Source organism: Meles meles, chromosome 21, assembly GCF_922984935.1.
Source record: "Meles meles chromosome 21, mMelMel3.1 paternal haplotype, whole genome shotgun sequence".
Taxonomy (NCBI): domain Eukaryota; kingdom Metazoa; phylum Chordata; class Mammalia; order Carnivora; family Mustelidae; genus Meles; species Meles meles.
Window position 1 is genome coordinate 957,698 of NC_060086.1, and position 26,659 is coordinate 984,356.

The 26,659-nt window shown below is 37.6% G+C and overlaps 1 protein-coding gene across 1 annotated transcript in view; it reads right to left on the reverse strand.

The window, feature by feature from the left end:
- Positions 1–26,240, reverse strand: part of SEPTIN14 (septin 14) — a 166,905-nt gene extending 140,665 nt beyond the window's left edge. The window contains exons 1-4 of the mRNA XM_045993586.1: positions 26,180–26,240; positions 25,408–25,476; positions 16,790–16,910; positions 16,217–16,412 (exon numbers count right to left, since the gene is read on the reverse strand). Coding sequence (XP_045849542.1) covers positions 16,217–16,412; positions 16,790–16,910; positions 25,408–25,461 — 371 coding nt within the window. The 5' untranslated portion in view covers positions 25,462–25,476; positions 26,180–26,240. The remainder of the gene's footprint in view (positions 1–16,216; positions 16,413–16,789; positions 16,911–25,407; positions 25,477–26,179) is intronic.
- Positions 26,241–26,659: the final 419 nt, after the last annotated feature.

Consider the following 26,659-nt stretch of genomic DNA (forward strand, 5'->3'; position numbering starts at 1 on the left):
ATGTAACCACTAAGCCAGCCCTCCAAGGAATATTAAGAGGGAAGGACTATAAAAGAAGAAAGACACCAAGAGTGATACAGAACAGAAATTTACAGATACAATCTGTAGAAACAAGAGCTTCACAGACAGCATGATGAAAATAAAATCAAATCTTTCAATAATCACTCTCAATGTGAATAGCTCAAATTATTCCATTAAATGCCACAGGGTTGCAGATTGTATGAAAAGATATGACCTATCCATATTGTGTCTACAAGAGCCTTTTTGAACCTAAAGATACATCCAGACTGAAAGTGAGTAGATGGAGAACCACCTTTCATACAAATGGACCACAAAAGAAAGCTGGGGTAATAATTCTTGTGTCAGAAAAATTATATTTTAAGTTAAAAACTAGTAAGAGATACAAAAGGACATTATATAATTCTTCAAGGATCTATCCAACAAGAAGATCTAACAATTATAAATATCTATGCCCCCAACATGGGAGCAGCCAACTACATAAGCCAGTTGTTAACCGAAATAATGAATCAGGTTGATAATAATATTTTAATAGTAGGAGACCTCAACATTCCACTCTCAGCAATAGACAGATCACCTAAGCCAAAGATCAACAAAGAAACAAGACCTTTGAAAGATACACTGGCCCAGATGGACTGCGTAGATATAGACAAAACATTCCACCCTAAAAAACCAAACTACTCATTCTTCTCAAATGCACATGGAACTTACTCCACAATAGACCACATACTGGATCACAAACCAGGTCTTAACTGATACCAAAAGTCAGGGATTATTTCCTGCATATTCTCAGACAACAATGCTTTGAAACTGGAACTCAGTCACAAGAAAAATATTGCAAGGAATCCAACATTTGGAAGCTAAGGGCCATCCTGCTTAAGAATATTTGGATAAACCAGGAAATTAAAGAAGAACTTAAACAATTCATGGGAACCAATGAGAATGAAAAACACCTTGGTCCAAAAATCTATGGGATATAGTAAAGAAGGTCCTAAGGGGGAAATACATAGCCATCCAAGCATCACTCAAAAAAAATTAAAAATCCTGAATACACAAGATAACCATACACATTAAAGAACTGGAGGAAAAACAAAAAATAAAGCCTAAGCCAAGCAGGTGAAGAGAAATAATAAAGATTAGAGCAGAGATCAATGAATTAGAAACCAAACAGTAGAGCACATCAACAAAACTAGAAACTTTTTCTTTGAAAAAATTAATAAAATCAACAAACCACTGGCCAGACTTATCCAAAAGAAAAGAGAAAGGACCCAAACTAATAAAATCATGAATGAAAGGAGAAAGATCACAACTAACACCAAGGAAATGGAAACAATAATCAGAAATTACTATCAACTACTATATGCCAATAAATTAAGCACTCTGGAAGAAACTGATCCTTTCATGGAAACCTATAAACTACCAAGACTGAAACAGGAAGAAACTGACAATCAGAATAAATCAATAACAAGGAATGAAATTGAAGCAGTGATCAAGAACCTCCCAAAAACAAGAGTCCAAGGCATGACAGATTTTCAGGGGAATTCTACCAAACATTAAAAGAAGAAATAACACCTATTCTCCTAAAGCTGATTCAAAAAGTAAAAACAGAAGGAAAACTCCAAACTCATTCTATGAGGCCAGCATTACCTTGATCCCCAAACCAGGCAAAGACTCATCAAAAAGGAGAATTTCACACCAATATCCCTGGCAAATATGGATGCCAAGATTCTCAACAAGATCCTAGCCAATAGGATTCAACAGTATATTAAAAGGATTATCCTCTGAAAAACAACCTGAGGGTTTTGAAGGGTCAGGGGTGGGAGGTTGGGGCAACCTGAGGGTTTTGAAGGGTCAGGGGTGGGAGGTTGGGGGAACAGGTGGTGGGTAATGGGGAGGGCACGTTTTGCATGGAGCACTGGGTGTTGTGCAAAAAGAATGAATACTGTTACGCTGAAAAAATAAATAAAATGGAAAAAAAAAAGGATTATCTACCAAGACCAGGTGGGATTTATCCCTTGGAGGCAAGGGTGATTCAACATTTACAAATCAATTTCTGTGATAGAACAAATTAATAACAGAAGAGACAAGAACCAGATGGTCCTCTCAACTGATGCAAAAAAAAAAAAAAAGCATTTGACAAAATACAGTATCCTTTCCTGATTAAAACTCTTCGGAGTTTAGTGATAGAGGGAATATTCTTCAATTTCATAAAAATCACCTATGAAAAGTCTGTAGTGAATATCATTCTCCATGGGGAAATGCTGAGAGCATTTCCCTTAAGATCAGGAACATGACAAGGATGCCATTCTCTCCACTATCATTCAACATAGAACTGGAAGTCCTGGCAACAGCAATCAAACAACAAAAAGAAGTAAAAGGTATTCAAATTGGCAAAGAAGTCAAACTCTTTCTTTGCAGATGACATGATACTTTATGTGGAAAACCCACAAGACTCTACACTCAAATTACTAGAACTCATACAGCAATTCAGTAATGTGGCAGGATACAAAATCAATGTACAGAAATCAGTTGCTTTATTTTTTTTATTTCTTTTCAGTGTAACAGTATTCATTGTTTTTGCACCACACCCAGTGCTCCATGCAACACGTGCCCTCACTAATATCCACCACCTTGTTCCCCCAACCTCCCACCCCCCGCCCCTTCAAGAGAAATCAGTTGCTTTCTTATAAACTAACAGTGTAACTGTAGAAAGACAAATCAGGGAATTGATTCCATTCACAGTAACACCAAAAACCATAAGATACTTTGGAATAAACCTAACCAAAGAGATAAAGGATCTGTACTCTAGAAACTACAGAACACTTTTGAAGGAAACTAAAGAAGACACAAAAAGATAAATAAACATTCCATCATCATGGATTGGAAGAATAAATATTGTAAAATGTCTATGCTGACAAGAGAAATCTATACTTACAATGCTATCATGATCAAAATACTATTGGCATTTTTCAAACTGCTGGAACCAACAATCCTAAAATTTGTATGGAACCAGAAAAGACCTTGAATCACCAAGGAAATGTTGAAAAAGAAAAACAAAGCTGGGGGCATCACGTTGCCTGATTTCAAACTATATTACAAAGCTGTAATCACCAAGACAAGATGATACTGTCACAAAAACAGACACAGAGATCAAAGGAACAGAACAGAGAGCCCAGATATGGACCCTCAACTCTTTAGTCAACTAATCTTTGATAAAGCAAGAAAGAATATCCACTGGAGAAAAGACAGTCTCTTCAATAAATGGTGCTGGGAAAATTGGACAGCTACATAAAGAAAAATGAATCTGGACCACTCTCTTACACCATACACAAGGACACACTCAAAATGGATGAAAGTCCTCAATGTGAGACAGGAACTCATCAAAATCCTAGAGGAGAACATAGGCAATAACCTTGGCCACAGCATTGTGGCCACAGCAACTTCTTTCAAGACACATCTTTAAAACAAATGGAAACAAAAGTGTTTTGGGGGACATCACCAAGATAAAGAGCTTCTGCATAGCAAAGGAAATAGCAACAAAACTAAAAGGCCATCTATGGAATGAGAGAAGATATTTGCAAATAACATAATAGATAATTGGCTTGTATCCAAACCCTCTAAAGAACTTCTCAAACTCAACAACCAAAAAGCAAATAATCCAGTCGAGAAATGGGCAGAAGACATGAATAGACACTTCTCCAAAGAAGACATAAAAATTGCCAACAGACACATGAAAAGTGTTCTACATCACTTGGTATCAGGGAAATACAAATCAAAACCACATTGAGATACCACCTTATATCAGTTAGAATGGCTAAAATTAGCAAGTCAGGAAACAACCAATTTTGATGAGGATTCAAAGAAAGGGGAGCCCTCTTGCACTTTTGGTGGGAATGCAAGCTGTTACAGCCACTCTGGAAAACAGTATGGAAGTTCCTGAAGAAATTAAAATAGATCCACCTCATGACCCAGTAATTTAACTACTAGGTATTTACCCCCAAAGATACAAATTATTGATCCAAAGGGGCCCCTGTACCCTAATGTTTATAGCAGCAATGCCTACAATAGCCAAACTATAGAAAGAGTAAAGATGTTCATAGACAGATGAATAAAGAAGATGTGATACAAGCATACAATGGAATATTACTCAGCCACCAGAAAGGATGAATACTTACTGTTTACATCATCATCGATGTAGTTGGAGGGTATTATGCTGAGTGAAATAAGTCAATCAGAGAAGGACAATTATATGGTTTCACTCCCATATGGAACATAAGAAACAATGCAGAAGATCATAGGGGAAGGGAGGAAAAACTGAATGGGAAGTCATCAGATAGAGAGAAAAAGCAGGAGAGACTCTTAACTATAAGAAACAAACTGAGGGTTACTGGAGGGGAGATAGGTGAGAGTAATGGGGTGATTGGGTGATGGGCATTAAGGAGGATATGTGATGTGATAAGCACTGGTTGTTATATGCAACTGATGAATTATTGAACTCTACATCTGAAACCTATGATTTGCTATATGTGGTTAATTGAATTTCAATAAAAAATAAATAAAAATAAATAAATACCCACAAATGATGAATGGATAAAGTTGTGATTTTATATATATATATATATATATATATATATATATATATATATATATATTCAGCCATCAAAAAAGAATGATTTCTTGCCCTTAGCAATGATGTGGATGGAACTAGAGTGTATTATGCTAAGTGAAATAAGTCAGAGAAAGACAAATACCATATGATTCCACTCATATTTGAACTTAAGAAACAAAGCAGATGAACATATGGGAAGGAAAAAAAAAGAGAGAACAGATGGACATATGGCCAGGAAGAAAAGAGAAAGTGAGCAAATCATGAGACTCTTAAAGATAGAGAACAAATTGAGGGTTAGTGGAAGGGAGTGGGTAGGGGATGGGCTAAATGGTTAATGAGTATTAAGGAGGGTACTTGTTATGATGAGCACTGGATGTTACATGTAAGTGATGAATCACTAAATTCCACTCCTGAAACCAATATTATTACACTATTTGTGAACTTCTTAGAATTTAAATAAAAATTTAAAAAAGAAAAAGAGAGTGTTGAATCACTATATTGGAACCTTCAAACTATACAACACTGTGTATTAACTAACTAGAATTAAAACCTTAGAAGCACACACATATTTTTTAATTAAATTCACTGTCTTTTGTCTGTAGTGTCATTTGTGAATATCTTCTCCCATTCTGTGGGTTGCCTCTTTGTTTCATGGACTGTTTCCTTTGCTGTACAGAGGCTTTTGATCTTCATGAAGTCCCAAAAGTTCATTTTTGCTTTCGTTTCCTTTGTCATTGGAGACATGACTTGAAAGAAGTTGCTGTGGCTGATGTAGAAGAGGTTACTGCCTATGTTCTCCTCCAGGATTCTGATAGATTCCTGCCTCACGTTGAGGGCTTTTATCCATTTCGAGTTTATCTTTTTGTATGGTGTGAGGGAGTAGTCAAGTTTCATTCTTCTATGCATAGCTGTCCAATTTTCCCAGCGCCATTTATTGAAGGGACTGTCTTTTTTCCACTCATTATTTTTTCCTGCTTTGTCAAAGATTACTTGACCATAGAATTGCAGGTCCTTACCTGGGATCTCTACTCTGTTCCACTGGTCTGTGTGTCTGTTTTTATGCCAGTCCCATGCTGTCTTGGTGATCAGAGCTTTGTAGTAAAGCTTGAAATCAGGTATGTGATGCCCCCAGTTTTGTTTTTCTTTGCAATTTGGGGTCTCTTCTGGGTCCATACAAATTTTAAGATTGTTTGTTCCAGCACGTTGAAAAATGCCAGTGGAATTTTGATTGGGATGGCACTGAAAGTACAGATTGCTCTAGGCAGTATAGACATTTTAACAATATTTATTCTTCTGATCCATGAGCATGAACGCTTTTCCATCTTTTTGTGTCTTCTTCAATTTCTATCAAGAATGTTCTGTAGTTCCTCGAGGACAGATCCTTTACCTCTTTGGTTAGGTTTATTCCCAGGTATCTTATGGTTCTTGGTGCTATTCTCTAATTTCCCTTTCTATATTTTCATTGTTAGTGTATAAGACAGCAACTGATTTCTGTACATTGATTTTGTATCCTGCCACATTACTGAAATGCTGTATGAGTTCTATAGTTATGGGGGTGGAGTCTTTTGGGTTTTCCATATAGAGTACCATGTCATCTGTGAAGAGAGAGAATTTGACTTCTTCTTTGCCAATTTGAATACATTTTATTTCTGATATCCAAGATCTATGAAGAACTCCTCAAACTCAATACTCAAAAAAACAGATAATCATATCAAAAAATGAGATATTCAAAAAATGTCTTCTCCAAAGAAGACATATGAATGACTAACAGACACATGAAAAAATGTTCATCATCACTAGCCATCAGGAAGATTCAAATTAAAACCACATTGAGATACCACCTTACATCAGAAAGAATGGCCAAAATTAGGAAGACAGGAAAATACATGTGTTGGAGAGGATGTGGAGAAAGGGGAACCCTCTTACACTGTTGGTGGAAATGCAAGTTGGTGTAACCGCTTTGGAGAACAGTGTGGAGATTCCTCAAGAAATTAAAAATAGAGCTTTCCTATGACCCTGCAATTGCTCTGCTGGGTATTTACCCCAAAGATACAGATGTAGTGAAAAGAAGGGCCATCTGTACCCCAATGTTTATAGTAGCAATGGCCACGGTCGCCAAACTGTGGAAAGAACCAAGATTCCCTTCAACCAATGAATGGATAAGGAAGATGTGGTCCATATACACGATGGAGTATTATGCCTCCATCAGAAAGGATGAATACCCAACTTTTGTAGCAACATGGATGGGACTGGAAGTGATTATGCTGAGTGAAATAAGTCAAGCAGAGAGAGTCAAGTATCATATGGTTTCACTTATTTGTGGAGCATAACAAATAACATGGAGGACATGGGGAGATGGAGAGGAGAAGGGAGCTGAGGGAAATTGGAAGGGGATGTGAACCATAAGAGACTATGGACACTGAAAAACAACCTGAGGGTTTTGAAGGGGCGGGAGGTGGGAGGTTGGGGAACCAGGTGGTGGGTAATCAGGAGGGCATGTATTGCATGGAGCCTTGAGTGTGGTGCAAAAACAATGAATACTGTTATGCTGAAAAGAAATTTTAAAATAATAATAATAATAATAATAATAAACTAGATGCCAAAATGGGAGCCTGCTTCCTCCTCTCTCTCTCTCTGCCTGCCTCTCTGCCTACTTGTAATCTCTATCTGTCAGATAAATAAATCTTTAAAAAAAAAAAAAAAAAACTAGATGCCAAAATAAGGAGAAAAGAAAAAAAACAGAAAATCTTACAAATATAAAACAATTTAATGAAAAGGACTAGGAAAAGATATACATGTACATAACTTATATGTAAAAATAAATATCAAAAATAATAAAAAGTTAAAAAAGAAAAATAAAACCAAAAATAAAACACTAAAAATAAATAAATAAATAAATAAAATCTTTTAAAAAAAAAAATCTACCAACATAGAGAAACTCAGGACCATATGGCTTCAATATTGAATTCTAATAAACACTTAAGGAAGAATTAACACCAATATTTAAACTCTTCTACAAATTTAAAGGGAAAATTTTAAGCTCATTTGAATGGTCAGAATTATCCTGATACTAATACTAATACTAAGAAATGACAGGCCAATATCCCTATTGAACACAAATGCAAAGTCTTCAATGAAATACTTAGCAAATGAATTCAACATCAAATTAAAAGGATCATACACGAAGACAAAGATGGATTTATCTTCAGAATGCAAGGATTATTCAACATAAGCAAATTGATTTATAAATGCCACATTGCAAAATGAAAATCAAACAACCAATAGTTACAGAAAAGTATTTGATAAAATTCAACACCCTTTCATGATTTTTTTTAAAAACTCATGAAACTAGGTATAGAAAGAATTTATCTCAACACAATAAAGGCCTTTTATGAAAAGCATCTAAATTGTTGACTTTATTATACACTGGTTAAGTGAACATAATAAAAAATTAAATTATAATCCAAGCAGCTTGCACCCTAAAAAAAAATGATAAAAATAAACTGCTGGGGAGGAGTTAAGATGGCGGAGAAGTAGCAGCCTGAGACTACATCAGGTAACAGGAGATCAGCTCGATAGCTTATCTAAACATTGCAAACACCTACAAATCCAACGGGAGAGCGAAGAGAAGAAGAACAGCAACTCTAGAAACAGAAAATCAACCACTTTCTGAAAGGTAGGACTGGCGGAGAAGTGAATCTAAAACGACGGGAAGATAGACCGCGGGGGGAGGGGCCGGCTCCCGGCAAGCGGCGGAGCAACGGAGCACAAAATCAGGACTTTTAAAAGTCTGTTCCACTGAGGGACATTGCTCCAGAGGCTAAACCAGGGTGAAGCCCACGCGGGGCCAGCGGGGCCCCAGGCCCCGCAGGGTCACAGAAGGATCGGGGGTGTCGGAGTGTCGGAGAGCTCGCAGGTATTAGAACGGAGAAGCCGGCTGCAGAGACAGAGCCGAGGACTGAACTCTCAGCTCGGGGTTACCTTGAACTGGTCGCGGGCTGGGTGAGCTCGGAGCGCGGCTAGAGGCTGGGGATACGGGAGTGATTGGGTGCTGTCCTCTGGGGGCGCACTGAGGAGTGGGGCCCCGGGCTCTCGGCTCCTCCGGGCCGGAGACTAGGAGGCCGCCATTTTCATTCCCGTCCTCCGGAACTCTACGGAAAGCGTTCAGGGAACAGAAGCTCCCAAAAGCAAACCCGAGCCGATTACTTAGTCCGGCCGCCGGTAAGGGCGGTGCAATCCCGCCTCGGGCAAAGACACTTGAGAGTCACTACAACAGGCCCCTCCCCCAGAAGATCAACAAAATATCCAGCCAGGACGAAGTTCATCTATCAAGGAGAAAGCAGGTTCAATTCCTAAGACAGCAGAGCAATTCCAGAGGAGGAGAAAGCAAAGCACGGAACTCATGGCTTTCTCCCCATGATTCTTTAGTCTTGCGGCTACTTCAATTTTTTTTTCTTTTTTCAATTTTTTTTCTTTTTTCTTTTTTCTTCTTCTGCTAAATTTTTTAAAACTTTTACCCTTTTCTTTTTTAACGTTTTTTGACTAGTTCATCTAAATATATATATTTTTTCTTTCTTTTTTATATTTTTTTATTTGTTTTATTTTTTAAATTTTTTTCTTTTTCTTTTTTTTTTTTTTTTCAGAACCTGTTTTTATCCCCTTTCTCCCCCCCACAATTTGGGGTCTCTGCTGATTTGGTTACAGCGCATTTTTCCGGGGTCTTTGCCACCCTTTTAGTAGTTTATTTGCTCCTTCATACCCTCTTATCTGGACAAAATGACAAGGCGGAAAAAATCACCACAAACAAAAGAACAAGACACAGGACCAAAGGCTAGGGACCTAATCAACACAGACATTGGTAATATGTCAGATCAAGAGTTCAGAATGACGATTCTGAACATTCTAGCCGGGCTCGAAAAAGGCATGGAAGATATTAGAGAAACCCTCTCTGGAGATATTAAAGCCCTTTCTGGAGAAATTAAAGAACTAAAATCTAACCAAGTTGAAATCAAAAAAGCTATTAATGAGGTGCAATCAAAAATGGAGGCTCTCACTGCTAGGATAAATGAGGCAGAAGAAAGAATTAGTGATATCGAAGACCAAATGACAGAGAATAAAGAAGCCGAGCAAAAGAGGGACAAACAGCTACTGGACCATGAGGGGAGAATTCGAGAGATAAGTGACACCATAAGACGAAACAACATTAGAATAATTGGGATTCCAGAAGAAGAAGAAACAGAGAGGGGAGCAGAAGGTCTATTGGAGAGAATCATTGGAGAGAATTTCCCTAATATGGCAAAGGGAACAAGCATTAAAATCCAGGAGATGCAGAGAACCCCCCTCAAAGTCAACAAGAATAGGTCCACACCCCGTCACCTAATAGTAAAATTTACAAGTCTTAGTGACAAAGAGAAAATCCTGAAAGCAGCCCAAGAAAAGAAGTCTGTAACATACAATGGTAAAAATATTAGATTGGCGGCAGACTTATCCACAGAGACCTGGCAGGCCAGAAAGAGCTGGCATGATATATTCAGAGCACTAAATGAGAAAAACATGCAGCCAAGAATACTCTATCCAGCTAGGCTATCTTTGAAAATAGAAGGAGAGATCAAAAGCTTCGAGGACAAACAAAAACTGAAAGAATTTGCAAACACCAAACCAGCTCTACAGGAAATATTGAAAGGGGTCCTCTAAGCAAAGAGAGAGCCTAAAAGTAGTAGATCAGAAAGGTACAGAGACAATATACAGTAACAGTCACCTTACAGGCTAATAATGGCACTAAATTCATATCTCTCAATAGTTACCCTGAATGTTAATGGGCTAAATGCCCCAATCAAAAGACACAGGGTATCAGAATGGATAAAAAAACAAAACCCATCAGTATGTTGCCTACAAGAAACTCATTTTAGACGCGAAGACACCTCCAGATTTAAAGTGAGGGGGTGGAAAACAATTTACCATGCTAATGGGCATCAGAAGAAAGCTGGGGTGGCAATCCTTATATCAGATCAATTAGATTTTAAGCCAAAGACTATAATAAGAGATGAGGAAGGACACTATATCCTACTCAAAGGGTCTGTCCAACAAGAAGATCTAACAATTTTAAATATCTATGCCCCTAACGTGGGAGCAGCCAACTATATCAACCAATTAATAACAAAATCAAAGAAACACATCAATAATAATACAATAATAGTAGGGGACTTGAACACTCCCCTCACTGAAATGGACAGATCACCCAAGCAAAAGATCAACAAGGAAATAAAGGCCTTAAATCACACACTGGACCAGATGGACATCACAGATATATTCAGAACATTTCATCCCAAAGCAACAGAATACACATTCTTCTCTAGTGCACATGGAACCTTCTCCAGAATAGATCACATCCTGGGTCACAAATCAGGTCTCAACCGGTATCAAAAGATTAGGATTATTCCCTGCATATTTTCAGACCACAATGCTCTGAAGCTAGAACTCAATCACAAGAGGAAAGCTGGAAAGAACCCAAATACATGGAGACTAAACAGCATCCTTCTAAAGAATGAATGGGTTAACCAGGAAATTAAAGAAGAATTGAAAAAATTCATGGAAACAAATGATAATGAAAACACAACAGTTCAAAATCTGTGGGACACAGCAAAGGCAGTCCTGAGAGGAAAATATATAGTGGTACAAGCCCTTCTCAAGAAACAAGAAAGGTCCCAAGTACACAACCTAACCCTACGCGTAAAGGAGCTGGAGAAAGAACAAGAAAGAAACCCTAAACCCAGCAGGAGAAGAGAAATCATAAAGATCAGAGCAGAAATCAATGAAATAGAAACCAAAAAAACAATAGAAAAAATCAATGAAACTAGGAGCTGGTTCTTTGAAAGAATCAATAAGATTGATAAACCCCTGGCCAGACTCATCAAAAAGAAAAGAGAAAGGACCCAAATAAATAAAATCATGAATGAAAGAGGAGAGATCACAACTAACACCAAAGAAATACAGACAATTATAAGAACATACTATGAGCAACTCTACGCCAACAAATTGGACAATCTGGAAGAAATGGATGCATTCCTAGAGACATATCAACTACCACAACTGAACCAGGAAGAAATAGAAAACCTGAACAGGCCCATAACCAGTAAGGAGATTGAAACAGTCATCCAAAATCTCCAAACAAACAAAAGCCCAGGGCCAGACGGCTTCCCAGGGGAATTCTACCAAACATTTAAAGAAGAACTCATTCCTATTCTCCTGAAACTGTTCCAAAAAATAGAAATGGAAGGAAAACTTCCAAACTCATTCTATGAGGCCAGCATCACCTTGATCCCCAAACCAGACAAGGATCCCACCAAAAAAGAGAACTACAGACCAATATCCTTGATGAACACAGACGCAAAAATTCTCGCCAAAATACTAGCCAATAGGATTCAACAGTACATTAAAAGGATTATTCACCACGATCAAGTGGGATTTATTCCAGGGCTGCAGGGTTGGTTCAACATCCGCAAATCAATCAATGTGATAGAACACATTAATAAAAGAAAGAACAAGAACCATATGATACTCTCAATAGATGCTGAAAAAGCATTTGACAAAGTACAGCATCCCTTCCTGATCAAAACTCTTCAAAATGTGGGGATAGAGGGCACATACCTCAATATTATCAAAGCCATCTATGAAAAACCCACCGCAAATATCATTCTCAATGGAGAAAAACTGAAAGCTTTTCCGTTAAGGTCAGGAACACCTCAGGGATGTCCATTATCACCACTGCTATTCAACATAGTATTAGAAGTCCTAGCCTCAGCAATCAGACAACAAAAAGAAATTAAAGGCATCCAAATTGGTAAAGAAGAAGTCAAACTATCACTCTTCGCAGATGATATGATACTATATGTGGAAAACCCAAAAGACTCCACTCCAAAACTGCTAGAACTTGTACAGGAATTCAGTAAAGTGTCAGGATATAAAATCAATGCACAGAAATCAGTTGCATTTCTGTACACCAACAACAAGACTGAAGAAAGAGAAATTAAGGAGTCAATCCCATTTACAATTGTACCCAAAACTATAAGATACCTAGGAATAAACCTAACCAAAGAGACTAAGAATCTATACACAGAAAATTATAAAGTACTCATGAAAGAAATTGAGGAAGACACAAAAAAATGGAAAAATGTTCCATGCTCCTGGATTGGAAGAATAAATATTGTGAAAATGTCTATGCTATAAAGCAATCTACACATTTAATGCAATCCCTATCAAAATACCATCCATTTTTTTCAAAGAAATGGAACAAATAATCCTAAAATTTATATGGAACCAGAAAAGACCTCGAATAGCCAAAGGAATATTGAAGAACAAAGCCAAAGTTGGTGGCATCACAATTCCGGACTTCAAGCTCTATTACAAAGCTGTCATCATCAAGACAGCATGGTACTGGCACAAAAACAGACACATAGATCAGTGGAACAGAATAGAGAGCCTAGAAATCGACCCTCAACTCTATGGTCAACTAATCTTCGACAAAGCAGGAAAGAATGTCCAATGGAAAAAAGACAGCCTCTTCAATAAATGGTGCTGGGAAAATTGGACAGCCACATGCAGAAAAATGAAATTGGACCACTTCCTTACACCACACACGAAAATAGATTCCAAATGGATGAAGGACCTCAATGTGAGAAAGGAATCCATCAAAATCCTTGAGGAGAATGCAGGCAGCAACCTCTTCGACCTCAGCCGTAGCAACATCTTCCTAGGAACAACGGCAAAGGCAAGGGAAGCAAGGGCAAAAATGAACTATTGGGATTTCATCAAGATCAAAAGCTTTTGCACAGCAAAGGAAACAGTTAACAAAACCATAAGACAACTGACAGAATGGGAGAAGATATTTGCAAACGACATATCAGATAAAGGGCTAGTATCCAAAATCTATAAGGAACTTAGCAAACTCAACACCCAAAGAACAAACAATCCAATCAAGAAATGGGCAGAGGACATGAACAGACATTTCTGCAAAGAAGACATCCAGATGGCCAACAGACACATGAAAAAGTGCTCCACGTCACTCGGCATCAGGGAAATACAAATCAAAACCACAATGAGATATCACCTCACACCAGTCAGAATGGCTAAAATTAACAAGTCAGGAAATGACAGATGCTGGAGAGGATGTGGAGAAAGGGGAACCCTCCTCCACTGTTGGTGGGAATGCAAGCTGGTGCAACCACTCTGGAAAACAGCATGGAGGTTCCTCAAAATGTTGAAAATAGAACTACCCTATGACCCAGCAATTGCACTACTGGGTATTTACCCTAAAGATACAAACATAGTGATCCGAAGGGGCACGTGTACCCGAATGTTTATAGCAGCAATGTCTACAATAGCCAGACTATGGAAAGAACCTAGATGTCCATCAACAGATGAATGGATAAAGAAGATGTGGTTTATATACACAATGGAATACTATGCAGCCATCAAAAGAAATGAAATCTTGCCATTTGCGACGACGTGGATGGAGCTAGAGCGTATCATGCTTAGTGAAATAAGTCAATCAGAGAAAGACAACTATCATATGATCTCCCTGATATGAGGACATGGAGAAGCAACATGGGGGGGTAGGGGGATAGGAGAAGAATAAATGAAACAAGATGGGATTGGGAGGGAGACAAACCATAAATGACTCTTAATCTCACAAAACAAACTGGGGGTTGCTGGGGGGAGGTGGGATTGGGAGAGGGGGAGCGGGCTATGGACATTGGGGAGGGGAGGCGAACCATAAGAGACTATGGACTCTGAAAAACAACCTGAGGGTTTTGAAGGGTCAGGGGTGGGAGGTTGGGGCAACCTGAGGGTTTTGAAGGGTCAGGGGTGGGAGGTTGGGGGAACAGGTGGTGGGTAATGGGGAGGGCACGTTTTGCATGGAGCACTGGGTGTTGTGCAAAAAGAATGAATACTGTTACGCTGAAAAAATAAATAAAATGGAAAAAAAAATAAACTGCTGACTTTATAGGCATTGAATTATTTGTTGTGTTCTTATCTTTTTAATTTTTATAAAACCAGTAATAATGTCTGCTTTTTTATTCCTAGATTAGTGATATTTGACTCCTCATTTCTTTTGCTTGCTCAGTCTGGTTAAAGTTTTTCACTCCTATCAACCTTTGTAAATAACCAGCAAAGTTAATTTCCTGATTTAAATGATTTTCTGATCTTTTTTTCTGTTTTCATCAATTTCTGCTGTAGTATAATTTTTCCTTCTTTTTCTTGCTTTAGGGTAAATTTGTTTTTATTGTCTAGTTTCTTAACATGGAAATTACAATACTTGGGATTGTCTTTTTTCCCTAATATAAATATTTTATGCTATAAATTGCCCTCTAAGCAATACTTTTGCAACATCCTGGAGGTGGGTTTTTTTCTTTAATTGTGGTAAGAACAATTAACAGGAGGTCTACTTGCATAACAAATACTGTTAAATCTTCTATTGTCCAGAAGACCTCAAGAACTTGTTCATCTTGCATAATTAAAATGTTATATCCATTGAACAGTAACTCTTAATTCCTCCTTCTCAGACACTAGAAAACATTTTACATTCTTCTATGAGTTTGATGAGAGTTTGTGTTCAAGAAAAATGCCTGAGGTCATAATTTGCATAGAAAGGTGTTTACATAGGATGTTTGGGGTTTTTTATTGTTTTTTTTAGGACGTTTCAGAATTATCTACTCACCTGTTCATAAAGGTGTTTGCATTTTTAATTACACTTAATATAGTTTAAATAAGTTTGTTCTGTATTATTTCAAACATATTTTAATTATTACAAAAATTCAGTAGTTGTATGACAACAAAAGGTCTGAGAGGATACTAACTAAACCTACAGTAGTGTCTGTTGTTGGAAAAAGAGAAGGCCCAAAGTACCTATGTTTGGCTAAGTGGGTTTTCATTTCATCTGGTGCATTTCAATTTTTACAGAAACAAATTTACTTATAACTTGGATAAGGGATAGAAAACAAGTAATCTAGCAAGTAAATTTTAAGATTTTATTCATTCACTTATTTATTTATTTATTTATGAGAGAGCGAGAAGGTGAGAGCACAAGAGGGGGTGGAGGGGCAAAGGGAGAGGGAAAAGCAGGCCCTCCACTGAGCATGGAGCCCAATATGGGGCTTGATCCCAGGGATCATGATTTGAGCTGAAGGCAGATGCTTAACTGACTGAGCTACCCAGGCATCCCAAACACAAATAAATAAATGAAAAAGATCCATTTTAGAAATTATTTAAGAATCAATCTTATCTTATAAATTAGGAGCAGTGGATTCAATGGTGAGACCCAAAAAGATATATCTGAATTCTAATCCATAAAACCAGTAAATTTAATTTTATTGAAAATAAAGAATGTTTATACAAATAAGATCATCCTGGATAATCTAGATATATCTTGTGTCAAATAACAAATGTCCTTAAAAGAGATGCAAGAGGAGCAAAGAAGGCTATGTGAAGAAATGGCAGATGGGAGAGAGATAGCCAGAGGAAGTATCAACAAAGAAACTAAGTTCCTTGAAATAAGAAAATCTTTTATAATTAAAATAAGAAAACACTAACCTGGCTTCTTTGTTTATTTGATCACCATATCCCACTGTCTTCACAACAGTTAATTTCAGTTGAACATTACTTTCTTGAAGTTCATATGTCTGAATTTTAAGTCCAACATTTGAGTAAAAATGTGAGGATTTTTTGTCTTTCAAATTGGTGTTGAATAATGTATCAATGAGTGTTGATTTTCCAATCCCAGTTTCCCCTGTAACAAACATAGATGCATTATCTAGGGGCATAAGATGGCTGAGAGGAAGTAACACTCTTAACCCCTAAAGTGGTTTAAAGGGTCTCAAATATTTCAATGACTATAATTTCCTTTAAAGTATACTTGCTTCTCTTGACCCTCTCAGTCATTAATATAATATAGAAAATATATACACAAAGATAATCCGATTTTGAAGAGCAATGAAACATTTAAAGAAAAAAAGTCAAGGTAGTATAACTAACATGATGAAAACAGATACAGATCAACAGACATGGTCTTGAATTAACAGCACCAGTGTTATACTACTTAATATAAGTTGAAATGAGCATTAAAGAAAATTAATTAATAATTCAGATGAAGAGTCAGACACTTACCCACACAGAGAATATTAAAAGAGAATCCTTGTTGGATAGATCGATTCACCAACTGATGAGGCAAACATTCAAAACCAAAATGACCAAGCATTGTTAAACAACGGACAGTATCTCCTTTGGGCTTAAAAAATAAAAATAAAATATTTTAATTAGAATTATTAATATCATTTGAAAATATAACTTTAATATGTTAAAGAAATTAGAATTATCATTTGGTTATCATAACTCAGACAACATTCAAATGAAGTAAATTTGTAAGCAAGTAAGTCTTTGTCCAGATGCATAGATTTTGCTTTCAACTTAAAAAATAGTGAATCTGGGGAGTCAAGATGGCGGGGAAGTAGGAGGAGGCACCATTTCAACCTGTACCCTAAAGTGAGCTGATTACCTACCAAAGAACTCCAACCACCCATGAAATCAGCCTGAGATCAGAATTATAAACATCTGGATCTCTACAGGGGCAGAAGACGCCAGTGACAGGTAAAGCAGAGTGGGAACATCGGACTGATATCTGAAGATAAGCAAAAGGGGGAGGGAGCCACCAGAGGTGACCGATTGGAAAGTAATACCCCAACACAAGAGTGCTCTGCATCTGGGGACCAGCATTAACTTGGAGTCTGGTTGAAAGCACTCAAAAAAACAAAGATCAAAGGATCGCGGTGGGTAATAGTGGGAACCTGGGCAGTTAGGGTCAGGGACCTAAGTCCCCCCACCCAGCACAGCCTCCCCTGGCGCTGAGCCAGAGAGAGTGTGGCAGAGAAATCAGGTCTCCATCCCTGAGCCGCCAGTGCGCCTGAATGCCAGTGTGCCCGAGAACGAGTGGGGTCTGGCTCCCGTGAGGAGCTGGGAGTCTGGCCAGACGGCAATCCTGAAACGCGGGCATCCCACACCCTCCCTTGGGATACGTGCTCATAGGCGCTAGCCTGGAGCTCTGGCAGCCAGAAAAACCAGACATTCCCAGCCCGGGACAGTGGGAAAATCTCAGTGTGCGATCTCTGCTCGGAACCTCTCTGGCGGTCTGGAGCTGCCTAGACAGCCACCGCTGCCCTGGTTTTGGGTACAACGAGGAGCTCCTGCATCCCCAGGGACAGTGACTCAGAACCGACTCAGCCAGCAGCTTTTCCAAAACATTCTGGGGCTTCTCTCTGAGAGGGAGGTTGGGGTGCAGTTTGCTCTCCTCTAAACCTCCAAAAACCATCAAAAGCTGTCAAGGCGAGAGAAAGCAGATGAAAGAACATAAAAACCCCCAGAGAACAAAAGGCTGAAAAAAACAGTTTCCTCAGAGCCCACCCCCTTGAGGGGAGCGGGAGGACCTAACTCAGGGAACATCATTGTCTGAAAACCCACGTGGCAGGCCCCTCCCCCAGAAAACCAACCAGGAAGGAAGAAAAAAAGACTACAAGAGAACAACCACCACTACTTCATAAATACAACTTCTATTTTTAACTCTTTACCAATATTCTGGTTCTTTTTTTTTATACATACAGATAATTTTTTAACCTATTTAACACCACACTGAGATGTCCAGTACATCAAATTCTTTAATAACCTTCTAACCTGAACTTTTTGATACATACACCCGTGTTTTTCTTTTGCTTTTCTATTTTTTTAATTCTTTTTAAATTTTAACTTAGTTTAGTCTAGTTTATTCTTTTTTAATTTTTATTTTCTACTGTACATATAGAGTTAAACTTCAAGGTAATCCCCTTTCCCCAATCAATGCTACTCCTATAGGCAAACCAGTTTCTAATCCCCCTGTAACTTAGGAAAGTTGAGTCCCTTAACAAAAACATCAAGATACCTTCAGGAAGAATCAAAATAACCTTCCTCACCCACACTGAGAATCTATAACCATTCTCCCAATTTTTCCTTCTGTCAGTGTTTCTGTGAATTTGTGTTTGTCCTGATAATATATAAATCTTATACTTGGGGTTCTTTCTGATGAGGTTCTTCCCTTTTTTTTGCTTATATATATATTTTTTTCTCTTGTCATATACTTTTATCAGTCTTTTTGTTTGTCTGTTTTTGTTTGTATACTTCATAAATCTTACCTTGTGGCCCATTTGGGCTGAGCCTTCTCTTTTATCTTCCCTTTTTTTCCTATCTCTCTCTCTCTCTTTTTTTTTTCCTTTTTTCTTTCCCCTTTTTTTTCTTTCTTCTTCTCTATTTCTTTTTCTTTTCTTTTTCCTCTCATTTGGGTGGGGAATCCTGATTGCACAGAAGCGTTCCAGGGTGCACATTGACTGCACCACAATCTATAAGTCCAGCTGCATCTGTTCAGTCATCTCTTTCCAAAATGACTAGGAGGAGGAATACCCAACAGAAGAAGAAAAATACAGAGGATGGGCCTTCTGCAACAGAGCTAATGGCTATCAACATAGACAATATGTCAGAAAAGGAATTCAGACTAACAATTATCCAGGCAATAGCTAGGTTGGAGAAAGCCATGGATGACCAAACAGAATTGATTAGGGCAGAACTGAAAGCCACCAGGGATGATGTTCACAATGTTAGGGCAGAACTGAAAGCCACCAGGGATGATGTTCAAAACGCTCTCAATGAGTTCCAATCTAATCTAAATTCTCTAAAAGCTAGGGTAACTGAGACAGAAGATAGAATTAGTGATCTGGAGGACAAACAGATAGAGAGAAAGGATCAGGAGGAAGCCTGGAACAAACAGCTCAGAAGCCACGAAAACAGAATCAGGGAAATAAATGATGCCATGAAACGTTCCAACATCAGAATTATTGGAATCCCTGAAGGGGAGGAAAAAGAAAGAAGTCTAGAAGATATAGTGGAAGAAGTTGTCTATGAAAAATTTCCCAATCTCATGAATGGAAACAACGTTCATGTACTAGAGGCAGAGAGATTTCCTCCCAAGATTTTAAATTCTCAAAAGTCCTCACGACACCTTATAGTTAGAATGAGGAATTATGTTTCAAGAGAGACCCTCTTAAAAGCAGCTAGGACAAAAAAGCTCCTTACGTACAGAGGAAAGCCCATTAGAATAATGTCAGACCTTTCCACAGAGACCTGGAAAGCCAGGAAGGGCTGGCAAAATATATTCAGAGTACTAAATGAGAAGAACATGCAACCAAGAATACTCTATCCAGCAAGACTGACATTTAAAATGGATGGAGAGATAAAGAGTTTCCAAGACTGGCAAGGCTTAAAAGACTATGCAACCACCAAGCCGACACTGCTGGAAATATTAAGGGGGGTCCTATAAAAGAGAAAAAATCCTAAGAATACCATTGAACAGAAATATAGAAACAATCTATAGACAGAAAGACTTCAAAGGCAACACGATGTCAATCACAACCTATCTCTCAATAATCATGCTCAATGTGAATGGCCTAAATGCGCCCATAAAACGACACAGGGTTGCAGATTGGATAAAACGACAGAACCCATCCATATGTTGTCTACAAGAGACCCATTTTGAACCTAAGGATACACCCAGACTGAAAGTGAAGGGATGGAGAAGCATCTTTCATGCCAATGGGCCTCAAAAGAAGGCCGGGGTAGCGATTCTCATATCAGATAAATTAGATTTTAAACTAAAGACTGTAGTCTGAGATACAGAAGGACACTACATAATTCTTAAAGGGACTATCCGCCAAGATGATCTAACAATTGTGAATATCTATGCCCCCAATATGGGAGCACCCAATTACATAAGAAAACTATTAATCAAGATAAAGAGTCATATTGATATGAATACAATAATAGTAGGAGATCTTAATACGCCTCTCTCAGAAATAGACAGATCATCGAAGCAGAAAATTAATAAAGAAATAAGAGCATTGAACGAAACATTGGACCAGATGGACCTCATAGACATATACAGAACATTCCACCCTAAAACAACAGAATACTCGTTCTTCTCAAGTGCACATGGAACCTTCTCCAGAATAGACCACATACTCGCTCATAAACCAGGACTCAAACGATACCAAAAGACTGACATTATTCCCTGCATATTCTCAGATCACAATGCTTTGAAATTGGAACTCAATCACAAAGAAAAGTTCAGAAGGAACTCAAACACCTGGAAGCTAAAGACCACCTTGCTTAAGAATGCTTGGATCAACCAGGAGATCAAAGATGAACTTAAACAATTCATGGAAATCAATGAGAATGAAGACACTTCGGTCCAAAACCTATGGGATACAGCAAAGGCGGTTCTAAGGGGGAAATACAGAGCCATCTAAGCCTCCCTCAAAAACATTGAAAAATCCAGAATACACCAGCTCTCTCTACACCTTAAAGAACTGGAGAATCAACAACAAATCAAACCAACTCCACACGCAAGAAGGGAAATAATCAAGATTAGAGCAGAGATCAATGCGGTAGAAATGAGAGATACATTAGAACGTATCAATGAAACTAGAAGCTGGTTTTTTGAAAGAATCAATAAGATTGGTTTACACTGATCCAAAAGAAAAGAGAGAAAGCCCAAATTAATAAAATTATGAATGAAAAGGGAGAGATCACAACTAGCACCAAGGAAGTAGAAACAGTCATCAGAAATTATTACCAACAGTTATATGCCAATAAGCTAAGCAACCTAGATGAAATGGATGCATTCCTGGAAAGCTACAAACTCCCAAAATTGAACCAGGAAGAAATTGACAACCTGAATAGACCGATATCTAGCAATGAGATTGAAGCAGTGATCAAAAACCTCCCAAAAAACAAGAGCCCAGGACCTGACGGATTCCCTGGGGAATTCTACCAAACTTTCAAAGAAGAAATAACACCAATTCTCCTGAGGCTGTTCCAAAAAATTGAAGCAGAAGGAAAACTTCCAGACTCTTTTTATGAAGCCAGCATTACCCTGATCCCCAAACCAGGCAAAGACCCTGCCAAAAAGGAGAATTTCAGACCAATATCACTGATGAATATGGATGCAAAGATTCTCAACAAGATCCTGGCAAACAGGATCCAGCAGCACATTAAAAAGATTATCCACCATGACCAGGTGGGATTCATCCCTGGGTTGCAAGGGTGGTTCAACATTCGCAAATCAATCAATGTGATAGAACAAATCAATAAGAGAAGAGAGAAGAACCAAATAGTCCTCTCAATTGATGCAGAAAAAGCATTTGACAAAATCCAGCATCCGTTCCTGATGAAGGCGCTTCAAAGTGTAGGGATAGAGGGAACATTCCTGAACTTAATAAAATCTATCTATGAAAGACCCACAGCAAATATCATCCTCAATGGGAAAAAGCTTGCAGCCTTCCCGTTGAGATCAGGAACACGACAAGGATGCCCACTCTCACCACTCTTGTTCAACATAGTATTAGAAGTTCTAGCAATGCACTCAGACAACAAAGAGAAATAAAAGGTATCCAAATTGGCAAGGAAGAAGTCAAACTCTCTCCACAGATGACATGATTCTTCACATGGAAAACCCCAAAGACTCCACCCCCAAACTACTAGAACTCATACAGCAATTCAGTAACATGGCAGGATACAAAGTCAATGTACAGAAATCAGTGGCTTTCTTATACACTAACAATGAAAATATAGAAAAGGAAATTAGAGAATCGATTCCATTTACTATAGCACCAAGAACCATAAGATACCTGGGAATAAACCTAACCAAAGACGTAAAGGACCTGTACTCGAGGAACTACAGAACACTCATGAAAGAAATTGAAGAAGACACAAAAAGATGGAAGACTGTTCCATGCCCTTGAATTGGACGAATAAACATTGTTAAAATGTCTATACTGCCTAGAGCAATCTATACTTTTAATGCCATTCCGATCAAAATTCCACCGATATTTTTCAAAGAGCTGGAGCAAATAATCCTAAAATTTGTATGGAATCAGAAGAGACCCCGAATTGCTAAGGAAATGTTGAAAAACAAAAATAAAACTGGCGGCATCACGTTACCCAATTCCAAGCTTTACTACAAAGCTGTGATCACCAAGACAGCGTGGTACTGGCATAAAAACAGACACATAGACCAGTGGAATAGAGTGGAGAGCCCAGATATGGACCCTCAACTCTATGGTGAAATAATCTTCGACAAAACAGGAAAAAATATTCAATGGAAAAAAGACAGTCTCTTCAATAAATGGTGCTGGGAAAACTGGACAGCGATATGTAGAAGAATGAAACTTGACCATTCTCTTACACCGTACACAAAGATAAACTCGAAATGGATAAAAGACCTCAATGTGAGACAGGAATCTATCAGAATCCTAGAGGAGAACATAGGCAGTAACCTCTTCGATATCAGCCACAGCAACTTCTTTCAAGATATGTCTCCAAAGGCCAAGGAAACAAAAGCAAAAATGAACTCTTGGGACTTCATCAAGATCAAAAGTTTCTGCACAGCAAAGGAAACAGTCAACAAAACAAAAAGACAACCCACGGAATGGGAGAAGATATTTGCAAATGACAGTACAGACAAAAGGTTGATATCCAGGATCTATAAAGAACTCCTCAAACTCAACACACACAAAACAGATAATCATATCAAAAAATGGGCAGAAGATATGAACAGACACTTCTCCAATGAAGACATACAAATGGCTATCAGATACATGAAAAAATGTTCATCATCACTAGCCATCAGGGAGATTCAAATTAAAACCAGATTGAGATATCACCTTACACCAGTTAGAATGGCCAAAATTAGCAAGACAGGAAAATACATGTGTTGGAGAGGATGTGGAGAAAGGGGAACCCTCTTCCAGTGTTGGTGGGAATGCAAGTTGGTACAGCCACTTTGTAGAACATTGTGGAGATTCCTCAAGAAATTAAAAATAGAGCTTCCCTATGACCCTGCAATTGCACTACTGGGTATTTACCCCAAAGAACAGATGTGTGAAAAGAAGGACCATCTGTATCCCAATGTTTATAGCAGCAATGGCCACAGTCAGCAAACTGTGGAAAGAACCAAGATGCCCTTCAACGGACGAATGGATAAGCAAGATGTGGTCCATATACACGATGGAATATTATGCCTCCATCAGAAAGGATGAATACTTGAATACAAATTTTGTAGCAACATGGATGGAACTGGAAGTGATTATGCTGAGTGAAATAAGTCAAGCAGAGAGAGTCAAGTATCATATGGTTTCACTTATTTGTGGAGCATAACAAAGAACATGGAGGACATGGGGAGATTGAGAGGAGAAGGGAGTTGAGGGTAATTGGAAGGGGAGATGAACCATGAGAGACTATGGACTCTGAAAAACAACCTGAGGGTTTTGAAGGGGCTGGGGGTGGGAGGTTGGGGACCCAGGTGGTGGGTAATATGGAGGGCACATATTGCATGGAACACTGGTTGTGGTGCAAAAACAATGAATACTGTTACGCTGAAAAGAAATTTTAAAAAGTGAAAAAAAAAGATGTATAGCAAGCATTTATATATCAGATTTAAGTTTGACTATTGGCCTTTCAAATCCCTTCTATTTCTAAAATTTTATTGTTTTAATATCATGTAAACAAAGGAGTGTTCACCATGGTTTAATGCAAAGGGGGGATCAAAGAAAATATGGAATGGACATAAGTCAATGGTTTAGTTTCTGAAACAATACTTTGACAGTGATTTAAAAAGCAGTGAAGATGAAAGGTGGATCAAGTGTTATTTCAAAAGTGTGACTGATACAGAAATAAAATCGAATAAGACATTCACTCCAAAGGAGCACCAGTGAGAAGGAAAAGAAAAAAAAATTGTAGTTTGGATATAGAAAAACCTGCATGTTTAGAGGAAGAGAAAACACCTCGAAGAGAGCCATTAGTGGTTAAGACAATGGGGGTGTGGGGAATGAAAGGGAAGAAATCAGAGAGGGAGACAAACCATATGATACTCTTGATTCCAGGAAACAAACTGAGGGTTGCAGAAAGGGATATGGGTAGGGGGATGAGATAACTGGGTGGTGGGCATTGAAGAGGACACATGATATGATGAGCACTGGGTGTTGTACTGAACTAATGTATCATTGAACATTATGTCAAAAACCTTGGCTAACTGAATTTAAATTTTTAAAAAAGACATAAAAGAACATTATTTAACATAGATCAATATTCATGCATATATTTGAAATTCTGCTCAAAAAGGATTCAAAACTGAGTTTTCACCCATTCAGGCATTCTACTCTTTTTAGTTAAATTTTTATGTGAATTATTATATATTATCCCTAGTACAGAGATAATCTTAAAATGAAACTTGGTTCAATCTCCCACTGAGCAAATAAATAAGCAAGGAGTTACCCAACTATTTCCTAGAATAATTCATTTAGAAGTTATTTATTATCAGCACATAAAGTTCCACAAATACCCACATCAAAGTAAGGCTATTCTTCTCAGCTAATGGAAAGTTCTGGAGTTTTAATTTGTTATTCTTTGGTGTTAAATAGGAATACTCTTTTGCACTACTGAAAAGGTCTGTAAAGTAAAGAAACAGGCAATGACTATTCAAACCATTATTGATATTTAACTCCAATCAATATAAAAGTTAATTCATGTGCAAACATAACAAACATGAGCCTTTATCATCTATATCTATATCATTTTACTGAGTTAATATTTTAAAATTATTCAATCTCATTAAAGTAAAAAATGGAAAGTTCTATTTAAAAGATATACTCAACTATATCTTCATCATGGGGTATTTGTGTGGACATACACATTGGTTTTTCTGCCATACCAGGCTGAAAGAACTGAAAATGAAGAAATAAAAATTGTATTAAAATTACCTTAAAATTAAATTACTTTAAAAGGCTATATTCGTATAATATAATTTAGATCAATAAGGAAGTCTAATAGAACATATCCCAGGTTTTAGCTTTCAGTCCACACAACTGACCTATTTTAAATTGTGGCTGTTTTTCTAGACAGGCTTCTATATAATAAATAATATGTAGTATTTAACTTGTAATGTATACAGATACATTAAATAATAATTGTGCAAAATCATCCAAAGAAAGTAAACTCTCTTCTGAAATCAAGACAACAGAGAACATTTTTCTTAAAGTACTTTGTGGTTAGGTTTAGAATAATAAAATAAAATAAAGTACTATGTGGGTGTGAAATAGGTAACGTTGCTTTAAAAGGTGCTTAAAAGAATCGGGAAAACACATAATTACTTAACTTTCAAAAGTAGCTTACCAGGGAAGACTAGGGTGTTACAGTGTACTTATTCAAGGAGAATTGGAAAAGAAGAGTTTATAAAATCTAAACAAGTCCCTTAGATTTAATTAAATTAATAATTGTCATTTATGATGCTCTTTGTGCACCTAGCATTGTGCTGAGTGCTTATGAGCTTCAGCTCCTTTAGTCTTCATAGTAGATAGATATATACATATTTTTGTTGCCATATGCCAAGAGAGAAAATTCAGATTCAGAAAAATTCAAGTAACTTACTTGCCTAAGATTTCAATTATGCAGCAGACATAGGTCTAAACAGATCCAAAGCTGGTGTTCTTTCTACTGTCCCGAGTTATGGACCAAATAGTCGCTGTGTTTGCAACACTGTGGAAAAGGGAGGAAAGATACAAAAAGAGCATGTTGTGCTGATTTCTAAACAGAACTGCCTGAGAAGGACATGCCACCCTACTTTTGAGTACAGCACGAAGATATGAGAAATGAGGCATGATTTAAAAGGAAATGTTATATACAAGTATACCAAAAAGAAAAGCAAGCAGAATGAATGAATGGCTCTGTACCATTTTCTTCACTTGATACATCTTGAGGATTATTCCTCTTTTGTGTATATATTGCTCTCAATTTTTTCCTTTGTAACAAATAATGTCCTCTAATAAAGATAGTGTTCTGTTTTATGGTATGGTTTACTCTAGTCTCGTATATATGAAAGTTCTATATTACTTAGTAGAATTTTAATGA